The sequence below is a fragment of the Zerene cesonia genome, chromosome 16, assembly GCF_012273895.1.
Source record: "Zerene cesonia ecotype Mississippi chromosome 16, Zerene_cesonia_1.1, whole genome shotgun sequence".
Lineage (NCBI taxonomy): Eukaryota > Metazoa > Arthropoda > Insecta > Lepidoptera > Pieridae > Zerene > Zerene cesonia.
Genome location: NC_052117.1, coordinates 3,190,002 through 3,206,321, shown reverse-complemented (window position 1 = coordinate 3,206,321; position 16,320 = coordinate 3,190,002). Strand labels below are relative to the sequence as shown.

The 16,320-nt window shown below is 32.9% G+C and overlaps 3 protein-coding genes across 15 annotated transcripts in view; all 3 read left to right on the top strand.

The window, feature by feature from the left end:
• The window catches only part of LOC119832992 (protein sprint), a 162,629-nt gene extending 155,926 nt beyond the window's left edge, over window positions 1–6,703 (top strand). For 12 of the 13 annotated variants that reach the window (XM_038356855.1, XM_038356852.1, XM_038356851.1 and 9 more), the window contains 7 exons: window positions 2,081–2,250; window positions 2,454–2,558; window positions 2,959–3,144; window positions 3,375–3,506; window positions 3,782–4,009; window positions 4,371–4,581; window positions 5,136–6,703. In XM_038356855.1, coding sequence (XP_038212783.1) covers window positions 2,081–2,250; window positions 2,454–2,558; window positions 2,959–3,144; window positions 3,375–3,506; window positions 3,782–4,009; window positions 4,371–4,581; window positions 5,136–5,269 — 1,166 coding nt within the window. In that variant the 3' untranslated portion in view covers window positions 5,270–6,703. The remainder of the gene's footprint in view (window positions 1–2,080; window positions 2,251–2,453; window positions 2,559–2,958; window positions 3,145–3,374; window positions 3,507–3,781; window positions 4,010–4,370; window positions 4,582–5,135) is intronic. The other variant, XM_038356848.1, reaches the window with a different exon arrangement.
• Window positions 6,704–8,504: 1,801 nt separating this feature from the next.
• On the top strand, window positions 8,505–10,602 carry LOC119833049. The gene is made up of 5 exons (XM_038356921.1): window positions 8,505–8,590; window positions 8,988–9,135; window positions 9,318–9,506; window positions 9,949–10,082; window positions 10,274–10,602. Exons 1-5 carry the CDS (start codon window positions 8,505–8,507, stop codon window positions 10,533–10,535), a joined length of 819 nt encoding a protein of 272 aa, XP_038212849.1. The 3' UTR covers window positions 10,536–10,602.
• A 1,771-nt stretch (window positions 10,603–12,373) lies between these two features.
• The window catches only part of LOC119832919 (GILT-like protein 1), a 5,759-nt gene continuing 1,812 nt past the window's right edge, over window positions 12,374–16,320 (top strand). Inside the window, exons 1-4 of the mRNA XM_038356745.1 lie at window positions 12,374–12,576; window positions 14,277–14,408; window positions 14,963–15,136; window positions 15,523–15,663. Of these exons, the coding sequence (XP_038212673.1) occupies window positions 12,505–12,576; window positions 14,277–14,408; window positions 14,963–15,136; window positions 15,523–15,663 (519 nt within the window). The 5' untranslated portion in view covers window positions 12,374–12,504. The remainder of the gene's footprint in view (window positions 12,577–14,276; window positions 14,409–14,962; window positions 15,137–15,522; window positions 15,664–16,320) is intronic.

Below are 16,320 nucleotides of genomic sequence, written 5' to 3'. Positions count from 1 at the left end.
GATATCATTAAGAAAATAAAATTGTAATATCGATTACCATATGGTTATAGTAATTATATAAATTAAGTATAGTAAAGTTATTACAACAAGTGACAAAAGTTTTCTACGATAAGAGCAATCAAAGCAGATTCGCACATCACACTCGTTGCATATAGATAAAGATTTTATGATTCATTAGGCGCTATTATTTAAATTAATTATTCTAAATAGGACACGAACAATGGCACCGCAACGCACAGCTGTTATCAATTATTATAAATATTGACGAAGTAAATAAATTAATTATGGTTAAAGGCTAAAGGTCTGCGCGTGCTACTAGTTTGTACTCACTCCACGAACGAACACGCAGTGATCTGCCAACGGCCTGTGTTTAGTCTAAGCTAGTTTGAATGAGAAATCATTGCTTTAAATCGTTCGTGGTTGCGGGAAGAAACCGCAAGGATATCAGCCATGAAGTGGTTCACAAAATTGTTCCAAGGAAAATCAGGGAAGGAAAGTGAGCGCAGTGTGAAGCGAAAGACGTGCTTAAAAATATTCGATTCAGAATTGGGGGAAACTCCGTTCAAAGAAAAGAAACCTTTACCGATGGATGTGCAAGTGACGGTAGGGGAAGAAGTTTTCGCTTTGACAACGATCAAGAATTTTCGATGTGATTCGATCAATGAGTTTGTGTTTGAAAGTGATTGGGTGTTTGTGTCTCGTGAAAAATTGATGCAGCCGAAGTTCCAGCACCATTTAGCAAGAACGGATGCGCTGACGGCTCTGTGTAAGACATTGAGTGGGAGGAGTGAATGTAAGAAAATAACAATTGTGGCCAAACCTCCAGCTTGTCATTGTGCAGATCTGGCCCCAGAGGAAAATGAGGAAGAAAAATCTCAATACATTAACCCTTTCCGGCGTTTCATAAATACAGTATGCAAGCTTTGGAAAGGGTTTTGTAATAAAATAAAAAAGGTATTTTACGTGGACGAAGAACCAGTCCAAGTTGACGAACAAGATTTCGATATAACAAATTCGTATCTGTGTAGGTAAAGACTTGTTTTTCATTTTTTTTATTTCAATATTTTTAATCACAGAGTTTAAAGGACAAATAAAACACACTAATATCACGGACGAAAAACCCAATATACAAACTTACTATTCCAAATTGCACCATTTACAAATGAGCATTTTCATTAAAACTTCGTTCAAATTCCGTTTGTAGAGTGACTAGCAATATCACTGTTGAGATATAAAAAGCTAACTAGATATTATCTCGAGATATTATTATATCTGTTTGAAGTGGCTCTTACGATTGTGCTAAATGTTTTAACCCACTAAAATATAGATACTGAGTCGTATTCCGACCTTAATTTTTATAGCATTATTATAGTGATAAAATATTTTATTAACATTTTGAAACTATCTTGTCGGAATGAAGCGTTCATTGGTTACTTACATAATACAGGAAAAACAAAGAATTGACGAACAACAAATTAAAAAAATAGGCACACTCAACTCACTTAAATCAGTATCTAACGCTATTTCGAGATTATAGTGGTAGTATTTGTATTTTTTTTTTGTTTCAAGAATTAATACTATTATTATGTTCTATGTTTGTGTGATTTTAACACTTTGCAACAGTATTTCAAAATTATAAATATTCACATATTTTGATTTATTTATCTACTTATTTTTAAAAGAAAATATATAGCAAACAACTCTAACTGTAACCCAGTTCAGTATTTCTGCTAAGAAATCATATTTTAAACTTTACTTTTTGAAAACATTTCAATAGTAGCCATATATGAATCCTTCCCATATCTATTTGGTAACCGCAGGATCATGTTTTTCAGCTATTTTACCATCTTATAGCGGGACGTTGTTCTTACTGGGAAAATGGCTATGCTCGTAAATGGTAGATATTAGTCGATGTATTTCTCCTATTCCTAACGTCATACATTTTGCACTGTGAGAAGTACATCCACATTATATAGGTCCTTAAAAGGCTGATTGTTCACACACTTTTACAAGACAAAACACACGCCACACGGAATATCATTTTGTAAATCATTTTCTTAATTTATTTTTCATGTTCAAGCAGCAGCCGGCCGAGTGAGGGCGCTTCGTGGCGGTCGAACGTCGCGCGGCGCAGGCGCAGCACTGCGAGCCTACGCGTTGCACCTTGCACAGGATAAGAGCACCACTTTTGCACAAAACGTTGACAACTTTATTGCTTGCACACTGGATTCCAAAGAAACTTGCCCACAGGTAAAGTTGATTTGAAGATATTTACGTTTTAATTTACGGAGATTTCATAGTATTCTTCATGTTGAGGTAAACGCCAAATCGGATTCAATAGTCCTAATCGTCCTATTTATCTTAAGTAGTACTATAGCAATTAGTTGATGTGTGCATGTTGGTCTTTATCTTTCGAATTATTCTTTGAATTCATGAGATGATTTTAATTTCAGATTATGATGCGAAACATGAGACAGTTTATGTCTGGAATGAAGAATTACCTCGTGAAACATGGTGAGAGAGAGTTCGAGAAAGAAGTTGAAAAGGAGAGACTTAAGGTAACTTTTTATATCACCTTCATTAAGAATTAGCAAAATGTACATCTGTACTGGTGTACATAATCATCAGCCCTGTTATGTTCCTACTGCTGGGACACATAAAAGTTATAAGCACATAAAAGCTGCCTATAAAAGTTCAGGCCATAATCCACCACACTGGCCAAGTCTTTTGTGCAGTGGTCATATTTACCACATCTATATAAATTGAAATCAATTTATTTCTTGCACGTGTCCTCATCGCTGAGAAGGTGAATGATATTGCTAACCACACGATACTCTAAATGTAATTTGTACCAAAAGAGAGTAATTTTTCTTGAAATTGGCTTAAATTTTAAATAAAATAAATAAATTTGTATTAGGCCATGTGATACTCAATCTGAAACTTTTGTTTTTGTTTCAGTTAAAACCAACGGAGTTTTTGAACATCGACGCAATACTAGAAGGTGTAATGCATCGACTGGTGGTGAGACCGTTGCGATCAAAACTGTATACATTGCTGGCTTCGTGGCACGCAGCGGACGTGCGCCAGTTGCACGCAGCAATCGAACGTGCGCAACACGCCACGCCGTTGCAGCTTGGAGTGAAGGTACATTGTGATTTCTATAAGTATCAGATATACTTATTATTATACTTATTATAGTAATCTGTCCGTTTATAGTAAGCTAATATTGAGTTTAAAGAAGTCGGTTACATATAAACATACAGATAATGCTTATATAAGGATGCTTTTATTTTGAGAACGTCAAAAGTGTCTATTTTGCTTATTGGATCAGAGTCAAATTTATACTCTTACTTAAATTATACACTTTATTTCAGGAGTCTACCAAAGTACCGTCGCCAGCTGTGCTGGCCGTAATTTCTAAACATTTCCTGAAAATGCAAGAAGCAGATTCTCCATTAGACAAATTAGAAAATCTCCTTGCTGCCATATCTGTTATGTTTAATGCGGTAAGTTCTTTCACACTCTTTTTTTTATCAATAACGCATGTAAAATAAATGTTACGGCTATAAGCTTTATATTACGGCTACGCTTCATAAAGAATATGAAACCAAAATAAAAATAAAAAAATATGATTGAACCTATATTTACATTAAAGTTAGTTACAAAACAAGCTTATGCTGAATGACCTAAATCCAGAAAAATTCTAGCTGATCAAATCAGAGATATAAAAAACTTTAAAAATTATGCAAACAGAAACTTTATTTCGATCTTCTAACATCAGATACGTGGAGAGCGCACACTGGGTGCTGACGATCTGCTCCCAGTATTAGCGTGGACAGTGGCTCGATGTCGACTGTTTTGTGCGGAGTTAGAAGCAGAACTGATGGCCGGGCTCCTCCCGGCCGCGCTGTTGGCTGGTGAGGGTGGGTACTACCTCACCGCGCTGTTCTCTGCTGTCGCTGTACTGAAGAGACTGGCGCCTGAACCTGGTCCGGATAGTTCTGCTCCTGTAAGTATCTCTATGGATATTATGTCGTTAGAATATAGCTTATTTTCATATAAAATGTAAACTTTAGATCTACAATAAATTCAAAAAAAAAGTAAAATCTGCAAGCAGATTTTACTTTTTTTTTTATTAATTTATAAATGTTTTGTGATACATTCAGGAACAGATACCCTGCACGCCAATTAATATAAAAGATAGCCGTGTTATTTACACCGACTATGTTTATCCTATAAGTGGCTAACTTATTAAATTACTGTTGTGAAAATATCACCTACCTTTATAGTTTGTATTATAAAAGTTACAAACAATCAAAACAAAGAACCTTTATGAACATAACTCGATGGATTTTATATTACGTGTGCAGTGGCGCCGCGGGTCCGCGGAGGGCGCGCGCGAGTGCGGCGTGGCGGTGGTGCGCGTGGCGCTGCCGGACGAGTGCCGCGGCTCGATCCGGCGCGTGGCGCTGCCGTGCCGGCCCGGCGCGCGCGCCCGCGACCTGTGCCGCGCGCTCGCGCACGCCGCCGCCATCACCAACCCGCAGGACTACGCGCTCTTTGCGCTGCACGATGGACAGGGTGAGTCTAATTAGAGCACAAGTATCTTAGCCTCAATTGTCACATGGCAATGGCACATTTTGGGAGGCCTATGTCTAACAGTGGACTAATCCATGCTGAATGGATCCTTTCCTCACCATTTCTAGTCTATCCTTTATTCGCATCGTCAATCATGTCCATAAACCTTTCATTTCGTTCATTCCCCTTACTAGTGAAAAACGGCCAACACTCTTGTCTACTCTTGTTTACTTACTCGCTGTTTTACTTCTGCAAATGTCAATTGTCCCTAATAGTGCCGCTTAATTGCTCGCTCTAACACAAATATAAATAACCGCGGGGCGCAGCTAGTACTCTATTACGATTACCATTACGATCCTAGATAAAATCAAGGCTATGAATAATGCAAGCATCGTTTGTCAGCAGATAGCAGCATTGTTGGTATAACTATTGCTTAATGGCTATTGCGGTTAAATAACCTGATTAGCAAAAATTAATAAATGTAACCCATTTTGTACGTCTATAGGCTATTAAATGGATTTTTTTATTTATTTAACAAAATGTGTCCCTTGTTGCAGAAACGATGCTGAACGAAAATGACTGCCCTCAAGAAGTTATGTCCGAGAAAAGTGGACAGAACTTCATATTGGCGTACAAGAGAATAGATGCGAAAATCGCATGGCCGCAGCAGGCGCTACTTTCATACCCGTAAACAAATTAGACGCTAGATTTAGCTGAAATCTCACTTATGAAACTGAATTTAAGTAAACGTAAGACAAACTTGTAACAGATCTTTCATCTTGCTCATTATTCATTAGTGTAAACGGGATATAAAATTCTATTTTTATCATCGAAAATGAAACGATATTTTCTACGATATTAGTCACTTCATAACTACTATTATAGCTTAGAAGACAAACTTTTGCTCTTAATCATTTTATACCCATTTAATAACGTAGCTTTTATACGTAATTAATATGTAACGTTTTGTATAACGTGACTGAAAATTTCAGCGCTAATTTGTATATTTCGTAATAGAGTTTTTTTTCGTAGCTTACATTTCGTAATCCTTACCATAAGTAACCAATTCAGTTATTTTATTTTATAGTCAGAACCTTATGAAGGTTATCATCGGGTGTACGTATGTATATGTTCCTAAAATTCGAAGTACCCTGAACAAACTCACCAAATTTTTAGCTTATAAATATTAGTACTTTAAAACTTTCGATTTCTAAAAGATTTTCACTTCTGTCGGTATTCTAATGTTTAACGCTGACTTGTTTATTGAACTGTGATGTAATTTGTATTAGTAACGTAAGATTTGTATTAATTTTGTATATTCTTAGAGTTCTTAATATAATTTATTTATATTTAGCTTATAAATGTACGACTCAGTGCGAAATGGGGGATGAATGAATATTGGCATTGATCTTATCGATTCTTAAAATCTCTCCATCATTTTAAGTGGCGTTCAAATACGTCAAACTTTATTCATCAAAATGTTTTAAAATAAGTTTCTGCTAAATGAAATAGATCTTTTTATTTTAAATTTTATGTATATTTTTATATAATTATAAGTTACGCTTTGTTAATAAAATTAAAATAAATTTAACCCCCTAAACATAATCCTAGTCACATATGTTTTATTAACTTATTTTTCGTTGTTCAAAGTAGTATAATAATTTACGTATTTATAACTTCTTTGCCAATAACGTTTGCTTGTCTTGTGAAAGAAGATATCGTGTATACGAGGCTTAATTATTTGCTCTGAAATAAATAAATTGATTAATTAACATTGTATAGTACTTAGTTTATACAGTACTTTCTTAGCCGCAAAATAGTATTACACTGTGGTTTTTTCGATGTAACAAAATTTATGCATGGAAGCGGACACTGCCTTCGATTATTTTAAGTGTAGATAATTATTTTAGCGTGCATATTATGTTAATTAAGTTAATGTGAGAAAATATTGATTCTTCAGGTATTTTTCGTTCAGTTTTAATTAATTATTATTCGCAAAAAAACTACGGTGTAATCTATGTGTATTTATTACCTTCAGTCTTGTATTTTAAAGTAAGTTGTAACACGTATATTGTGTTTTCATAACAATTTCAGTCATTGTGAAAATTAAACGGATTTTTACCAATACATCTCTCTTATTTCGACATCCTTAACATTTAATATTTTCAGATCTCTGATATGTGTCTATATGTAGAATGAAATTAAAGGAAGAAAAACAAGATCAGGGCTTATTAAGGCAAACAAAACATTTACTAGAGTGGGTTCAGGTTTTATAATTTTGTAGTACCTATAAGCTACTATATACATAGGCCCGCAGCTACCTATGTATATAGTGGGACTAGCCATCTAACAGCTGGCAACTGCAAGTTGTTTCTTAATATTATTTATGCTTTAGATATTAGGATTCATATTAGATATCGTTGCCTATTTGTGTAAACATAAAATAATGAAAAATTTTGCTTTGAAAACTTCGATGTAGGGCTAATTTTTATGAGTAAACGGAGTTTTTATTGTCTTAATAATCTGACATAGGGTTCCCTAAAATATATAGTATTTTATTATTTTCTGTATTTATCTGTTATAGTTCCAGACTAATCCATCTTAACGGTTCTTTACGTTGGCCAACCATACACAACAAGTAGCAATATATTAACTTCGCATATATTAGTGCTTATGTTATTATATTAAGTTTAATTAATATTAAGTTTTGCGCATCGGATCCCCTTCACTGTTGTAGCATGCTTACGTGATCAAATGGCGATATAATTTCTTATCCTTTAACAATAAATTGCTTCATTAACTTTGCAAATAAAAGTTACTATAGTAAACAAAGATCCAAATCTATTGCAACCAATGGGTAATACGTAATGACGTAGCCAAGACGATATTAATGATCGATTCAACGTAAACAACATTACAACACATTTTATACTCACCTGTGCACTGTTTTGAGAATGCAGGCATCGTATCCGAATAAAAGGACTCCTATTCATTGGGACAGATTGAATTTAGAGTATCCCGTGAGGCAATTTTCCGACACTGGCGAATCTAGTGATGCAATAGCGCGTCGATGGAAAAGTATCCCAGAAACTCTTCATAGTCTGGTATAAACATTTTATTACTAAATGTATTTTAAATATTTTTCATTGGCATGTACTATAAAATTATAAAAGTAACATACATGTTATCACAACCGTGATGAAATTATAGTTGTGTTATAGTGTAAACACGTGGGTGTGATGTGAATCATACATAATTATCGACAGAAAATGGAACCTATTAGTGCGCAAAGAGTAGGTAGGTAGGTTAATATCTATCATTTAATATCTTTTGAACAAATTTGTTTCTTTGACAGTGCTTATATTTTACTAGTATATGCTCGGTATTTCACCCGCGTAATAGAAGGAAAAAATGGGCAGGTCCGAGGTTTTCCCCGCATCGCTCCCGTTCCCGTGAGATTTCCGGGACAACTAGTTTAAGTAAAAATCGTGAAATAAAGACAAATAGACAGACTTACATCTGCATTTATAATTTAGTACTATACTACTTTTACGATTAAGTTTTCAAACAAGTCAGTTTAATTTAATCACACAATATTGTACGTAAAAGGTTTATAGTAGTATGAAAGTAACATTCATTTTATTGAAATGTCTTCTTCGAGTGGAGCAAAAAAATAAATTACCATGGATAATTTCAGAGAGAAAACAGAAGTTTCGATTAAAAATAGGTGTTGCTTGATATGATTCGTTTGTACTTTTTTATTTTTATTCAAAATTAAAATACAATAAGACAAAGTGGGTTATATAACTCTAGAGTATACATAAAACTTTAAACTCTTCAGAAGGAGCCTGTGCAAGAAGAGAAATATTATAGCAGAAACTATAACATTACCAATGAATTGACGAAATCTCAAACGGCTTTACACTATGGAGCAAAACAAGCTGAAAGACAAAGACACAGTAAAAGCACACCATGCACCGAAAATATTTACATCTATCCTCCCTCCAGAACGGTAAAATATTTTATTTAATCTCTTTGTCTTTTAATAATCCATGAAATGAAGTGATTTGTTTTCAATTAAGAAATTATATTACTTACGTTCGCATCTCGTGGTGCATTTACACATTCGCGTCTGCCCGAAAAATCGCGAAATCCTGGTTTTCAAGATCAACACCAAGTGCACTGTATACATATGCGTGTTCGTTATTTTCACTCTAATAACGTCATATGTAAATGCACCATTAGAATCAAGCTTCTAATTCTAACGTCCTCACTTCATGAACTACCCTTAGTCAAAGTATGCGGGTTAGTATTTTTCTCTGCTATAGCTAATATTAGCAACAAGTATAAAAAATGAAAATAGATAAACTAGAACTTAATCAACCGAATAATTATTATATTACTTGACACACTACACAGTTAACAGAACGGCCGCCGTCTCGCAAAGCGCATGGTGTAACAGAAACGCAGAGGTTATTTGTAAAACAAGCAATACCTAGTCGACTTGTTACTACTAAAGGACAGTTTCTTCACCCAGCTACATTGCCTTTAGATCCGGTAAGATAATTCATTTACATTTATTTTTTACTGAAACGTTATTAAATGTCTATTTTAAGTCATAATGCATTTATTAATATACTATTATATCTACCCATAAATATAATATGTAATTTTAGATATACACTCCAACTATGTGTAAAATCGCTATTATAAAGTTTTTAAAAATCTTTTCATTACAGCCTCCTATAGAACCATTTTGCAAAGGCATTGAGCCTTTGGATACCACCCACGAGGGCTTCGAGAAGTATTTGGACCCGTACCTTACCACCAGCAGGCTCCATCATCGACCATTCACTGCTGAACAAATGAACAGAATCTCCAATACTAAGGATATAATGACATATTATACATACTCGGAATCCCCTTGGGCAAGTATCACCATTTTATTGTTACTAGTAACTAACGTTCCGCCTCAGCTTCGGCCAAGATATATACATATATTCTATGTCACTCAATCAAGATGCAGTTTTCTAATTGTGAGAGAATTTTCGACATCGGTCCAGTACTTTTTGTGCGAAAACATTACAAAAATAGGTACGTTACATACAAAAACTGTAAAAACCAAATGTTTCCATGTTTAATAATATTTTAGATCATTTCGTACGTAAGGATTAATTCAGTATTGAGCAATCTCAAAAATAAGTATATGTATATGATATTATATTAATATATATTATATATCTAATGTTAACATAATTTGTATTTAGTACATATAATATATCCGAATATGTAATATAATGAATCGAGCTCACAGTTTCAATTAAAATATTACATATTTTTAATCGATGCCGCAATTGAAACATGTTTTAGATTCGATCGCCAAAGCCGTCTATTGATAAATGGCGTCTGCCTGTAAGCCGACCTAAATCGATGTACGATAAATCGAGGTTCAAGGAAGATTTCCGAGAAATAAGAACGCATAACAAATTACAGTGGACTCCTAGGTAGATACTTGACTGTTTTATCAATTTTTTTTTGAAGCTACAAATGCCCGCTACGACCTATTAAATCAGCCTCGGGTGCCTCTCAAAGGTCTATCTATAAAGATATAAGAATAAAAAATTAATACAACCCATTGTGATATAAGATTATTTTACTTAATACCTCTGTTTTAATACTTCAAAATTTATTTCAGTTCATTTCGTACGGAAACAAGAGACAGCTTCAAGACTGTACAATCAAGACCTAAATCTGTAGTATACGATCTCGAAGATAGCATAAGGAATTTTTATCAAAGTTCAATAGCACACTTGCAGACAAACATACCAGAAGAACAATCGCTAATACAAGCAAATTATTGTTCAGAAAACTCAATAGTTGGATCAAGAAAACCTTTATGTGCTGTATTTGACCCGTTCATAGAGAAGAACAAACGTTTAATTAGAAAGGGACTATGAAATAAGCGTCTTCTTATAATAAGTTCACTTATAAAGAAAAACCTACCTCGTCAATACCCATTAAGAAATATATATCAAGTATATTGTAATTTTTATTTATTTACTAGACTAGACGCTCGGTCCTGCTCCACCCGGATATCAAGATTCCTGTTTTGCCCCAAAGAAGCATTGAATCTTGTTCAGTAATGTCAGCGTGATTGACGGATAAAGATCCAAACAAACAAACTTTCACATTTATAACATAAGTGTGATTTCTTGTTTGATTTTACGCGAGTATTTTACATTTAGAAATTAAAAACTCTTTAACCCGACCCGACGTTTCGAACACTTTACAGCGAGCGTGGTCACGGGGGGTCAGTCTCCCCGTTAAAAAGTTTTTAATTTCTAAGTGTGATTTGTTACAATAATACTCATTTTCTGTCTTATATGTTGGATCGGCTTTTTAATATATAGATAGGTACATCTCATAAGGTGTCGCACTAAAACTTATTTTTTATGATATTATCACATTTTAGGATCTGTAATTCCTGCTATTATTTAAATTAAAAACAATTCCTCTTAAATCACTCTATGTTCAACTATTCATAAAAACCTCTTAATTTAAATCAATCATAATGCGAATTTGTTTATACTTACTTTACGTATACTATATTGGTTCTTCGTAACTTATATTGGTATACACTTATATTGGTTCTTCGTAACTTGTAGAGATATTACTATAAGACTATAATTTTAAAGACAATAAAAATTTTATTTACATTTTGTTATTTCAAATAGTTCATTAATATTCTAAGCTAGCCTTTGAGCTTTCGACTAGTAATTAAAAATATTAATTAAAAAGGGTATATTTATAATACGAGACGAGGCAAAAGAAAGGCAAACAAACGAACACTCTTTCGAATCACTATTATTTATCGCGTGATTACAAAATTAAATTACTTATGACACCTGCATAATACATGTGCTTTTATAATCTTTGCATAATTATAGCTAATATAATGACATAATCAAAATTTGAAAAAAATGTCATCATGGTGAAACATATCCAGTGTACCGTGAAAACAAAACTATACATAACCCAAAATGCCTGTGAAAAATAAATGGAAATTTTATATTTCTTAATCATTATTATGCTAATATCATACGTAATATATTTGATACAACCGTATTGGATCTTTATATTGTCATTTGCCGTAATTTACACACTATACGTTCAAATATGCATGATATTTTAAAAACTATACAATAAGAATGAAATAAAACGATGGACATGTAAGTAAAAACTAATTTCTTAATGAAGTATTGTTTCTACCGACACGTCCCAAACAGAGTAAACATATTGTAAGGCGTGCGACCTCATGTGTAATTAATTCTTCATCGAAATTTTCTTCTACAAAACTTGAGTGTCTAGAAAAAATTTCTACAATTTTAAGTAATCTATAATCTGTTGATAAATTGCTATTATAAGCCTGATATAAATCAAAAAGACAGACCGATTATTATTTACTTTAATGAACTGTATCAAAAACATTTTTAGGTATTTTAATTGCTTTTAAATTGATTGACCAATTATAATACGATTAGCGCCGAATCAAATTAAATTCTATTAAGTGTTTATATTATTCCAATTTGGTTGAGATATCTCTTATCACTATTAATCTTTGAGAGAAGTACACTTTTATACTCTTATTAAATTTCAGCAGTGCACTTATTGACCTTGTATCGTGCCGACATTGAACCTAAAAGGATATATAACTATTGACCATAACGATCGATTCTAGTCTACCTATCCTAATAACATAAACTCTAATTAGTTAATAGTAACAATGTTTTCTAGCCAAACCAATATCAGTTCTTGCAGTGCGGACAAAGTGATAACACGTCACTATAATATAAGAATAATATATTTATTTACACAAATGAAAATATCTCAGTGAACCGTGCATTATTTATTAATTTACGAAACATAATGAGTTCATTTATGATAGGTCTTTTGTTGGTGACTGTATTGAGTTTGAGTGATGCAATGGGACCTCATAAGGTAAATTTCAATTTACTCCTGAATAGTGGAGGTGAGGTTTTGCTTTCTTATAGCGTATGAAGTACTTAATATTTATTCACATATAAATAATGCAACACTACATACGTAAATGATAAATTAATAATTGGTACCAGACAAAGTTCTGCCTTTATTTATTTAGTTAGAGCATTTACATTAGGTCATTATAATAAAACATAATTTTAATTCCCGTCGAAGAATATAATTTGATAGGCTTTTAAAGAAATAATAACAATCATTATAACTCTTAAAAAAAACCAAGGCTAAAATCATGGCAACGTCTGCAATTTAGAAATTTATTTCAAACCATTAAAAAGACAACATTTAAATTAAAAAAATGTGATTGACAATGTGACAAACCATTAAAATGTGATTATTAAATTTATTTTAATCAATTTGTTCCCTTAGAAACCATATTCTCTGGTTATTATTAATTCATCCATAAATATATGCGAATAACAAGTCCATAAACATTTTACTTTGTAGAACATTTTTGTTCGCATCGGTGCTTCTGTAAACAGTAAATACAAACGCCTGAGTGACGATGTAAAGACAATAATTTACCGCCAGAAATTGTGTACGAAGGTTAAATTCATATGAATAGAGTAACGAATATATTATAAAAGACATAGTAATGTTATAAATAAACAAACACCGAAAATATTGGTTGCCTTGAGTTTATTTTTCATTGGAACGAATCCCTACTAATATTATAAATGCGAAAGTAACTAACTATATCTGTCTGTCTGTCTGTCACGTTTTCACGCCTAAACATCTGAACCAATGTTTTTGTAATTTGGTATGAAGGTAGAACTGAACTTGGGAAAGGACATAGGATAATTTTTATCGCGAAAAAAATGGTAGAAAGAGTTGAAATAGGGAGATGTAAGCGATATAGATAAGCTAGTATAATATAAAGTAACTAAATGAAAGTTTCTATCGCAAGTGGATTTAAATTATTCGTTTGTTTATAGCTAGTTATGTAATGTTACGATTTTGAAACTGTGTTGCGAATAAGTATTACTTATGAAGGAAACATCATCGATTATATCTAATTACATAGTTACACGAATGGTTAAATATTATTAATGAAATCAATTTACTAATAGCTACATACGTACTTCAAGGTAATATATCTTTAATAAATAGACCAACAAAATATTTTGTACCTCTATCATTTAAGCAGTACCTACTTTGGTATCGGTAAAGTGACAAATGCTAGTTCAATATTATAGAAGCCTCCATATTTAGTAAATGTCTGTAAAGTAAGCAAAAAGCATAGTATGTATATTACGATCGATAAAATGTTATATGTGTAGTGGTAGATAGACAACGAATTGCAATTTATAATATGAAAAACCGGTATTTGTAATAAGCACGGTGAGGTCGAAAATATACATATTATGTGGGTCAGTAAAAGTGGTTTAACGGGTCTATTGGGCTCTATATTATATCACTCTATGTAGAGCTTTTTATGCAACAATCAGGTACATTACTGGATTTACTTCATTTCAATTGTATTTCATTTTGCGGCTCTGACTCTGCTATATATATTATAAAAAATATATTATGCTCACATAAACTTTAATACTTAGATTAACGAATTATGTTTGATTACTAGATCGTTTTTTTTGATTTTATTCTTTTGTATATATATTTTTTTTATATATGCCATCTTCCAGTTGCGGCTAGCAGTGTACTATGAAAGCGAGTGTCCTGACAGCAAAAGTTTCATACTAAGACAGCTCCAACCAGCCATACACTTGCTACACAGCTATGTGAAGTTACGTTTAATACCTTTCGGAAAGTCGAAGGTAAGCCAAGCTTAACTCAAGCCCAACCAATAAAAACAACTGTTAATATTCGAAGAATTATGCGTCTATTACATATAAAGTTAATAAGTAGATCATCTTATCAGCATTGGATATGGAAACCTTATGGAAGTCCATGAAACAAATTTTCTTAGAACACTTGATGTATGTCGGATTCACAACAACGTCATGCTTATCTTCAATGATATATCAACCTTATTATTTTGTGTCTGTTTTAATAGTAAAGTTGTTCGTACCTGCTTGAAGTAGTTTATCTGTTGGAAATTGTATAGGATATTTTTTATGCTAGCATATGGTTTGGATTGTGAACCTTAATTTAAATTTCTAAGTAAGTCACATATTGTAGGTTATTTGTTTTAAAATTTTCTGCACATTCATAAAATTATATACTTAGTGATAGGGTGGTCCATTTAGTTGTAGAACTTATGTCAAATAGTTGTAAGGTTTTGAATGTGTCTTACATAAATATAGATAAATAAATAACAAAAAAATTAGTAACTACTCATCCTTTATTTCGAATTATACATATTTTTCAGAGTATAGACTATGGCAACGACGGCTTCGAGTGTCAGCATGGTTCAAGCGAATGTCTCGGCAACATGGTACAAGACTGCGCTCTGAATTTGATGAAGAAACAGAGCGACAAAATGAAGGTTGCTTACGTCGCGTGTGAAATGCAAACGAGAGCCGGAGCGCAGGGAGACTTGAACGTAAGTTAAGAAAACGAATATATTCGTTTAATACCTATTCGAAATTTGCTGGTAGGTAACAGATTTTAAGGATCTCAACATTCATATCTTCTTAGAGCTAACCGTCTTTCTGAATAAAATATCGAAGCGACTATGGAAACGAAATGAAATGAAGGTGGAAAAATATTCCAGGGCCAAAGTAAAAATTTCTTAGATGACTTATATTACCAACCTTGACTGAAAAGTCTAAGTAGGAATAACATATCTATTCTATATTATAATTATCTATTTGAGTTATATTAGAATAATTTTTCGTTAAACACAACATGTTACAAAAAGTATGTATTTAGTATAATATGTTTATTGTATACTGTTATATTTCTCATTCTTTTTTTTAAATGTTTCAGTGTGTGCAAAAAGCAGGACTTTCAGCGAACAGAGTGGAACATTGCGTCGTCGGGAACGAGGGAACAAACCTGCAGTTGCAAAGCGAATACTATACTAGCTTGATAGCTCCGACCTTCGTACCTACTGTCACTGTTAATGGAGTAAGTTACTTAATAAAGTCATTATGAACGTACTCAATCGATATGTCACCGTTAGATTGTAAAGATCGTTAGATTACAATCTATCTAGCGAGATTGTAAACTATCGATAGATTGTGAACCGTATCATTATGATTACAATTTGACTCATTATTCTTCGCTATATTGTAATCTACCGAAGTGAAACCGTTAAATTATAATCTGTCCCGCGTCAAATTGTCAACTATCTGCAAGTTCTTCCTGATTGGTCGGTCTCATTGTAAGAGCGACCAATCACGACCAACCGTTCTATGTCCCCGTAGAGTTAGAAATGAAATAGATGTGTCACTTAAATAAAATAAATTTATTAATTAATAGGAAATCAGAAATCCTGACATATGTTAGAAACAAATTGTTACGAAATATTGAGACCGGAAATATTGGCACCACATATTTATATTTCAAGGCGTGAACAATTTTGTCTCGACGTCCATGCCCAGTGACAATATGTGCGTCAAATATCTTTTCATAATACTCTTCCGTTGGAATTATTTGCACTACAGGATCCGAGATATTCTTTCTTTTCACTATCAAAACTTTCTTGTTGCCAATATTCATTGTATCGTATTTTCTTGCATGATGGTAATGCTTATTTGTTGGCCGCCTACCTTGAGATTTTAT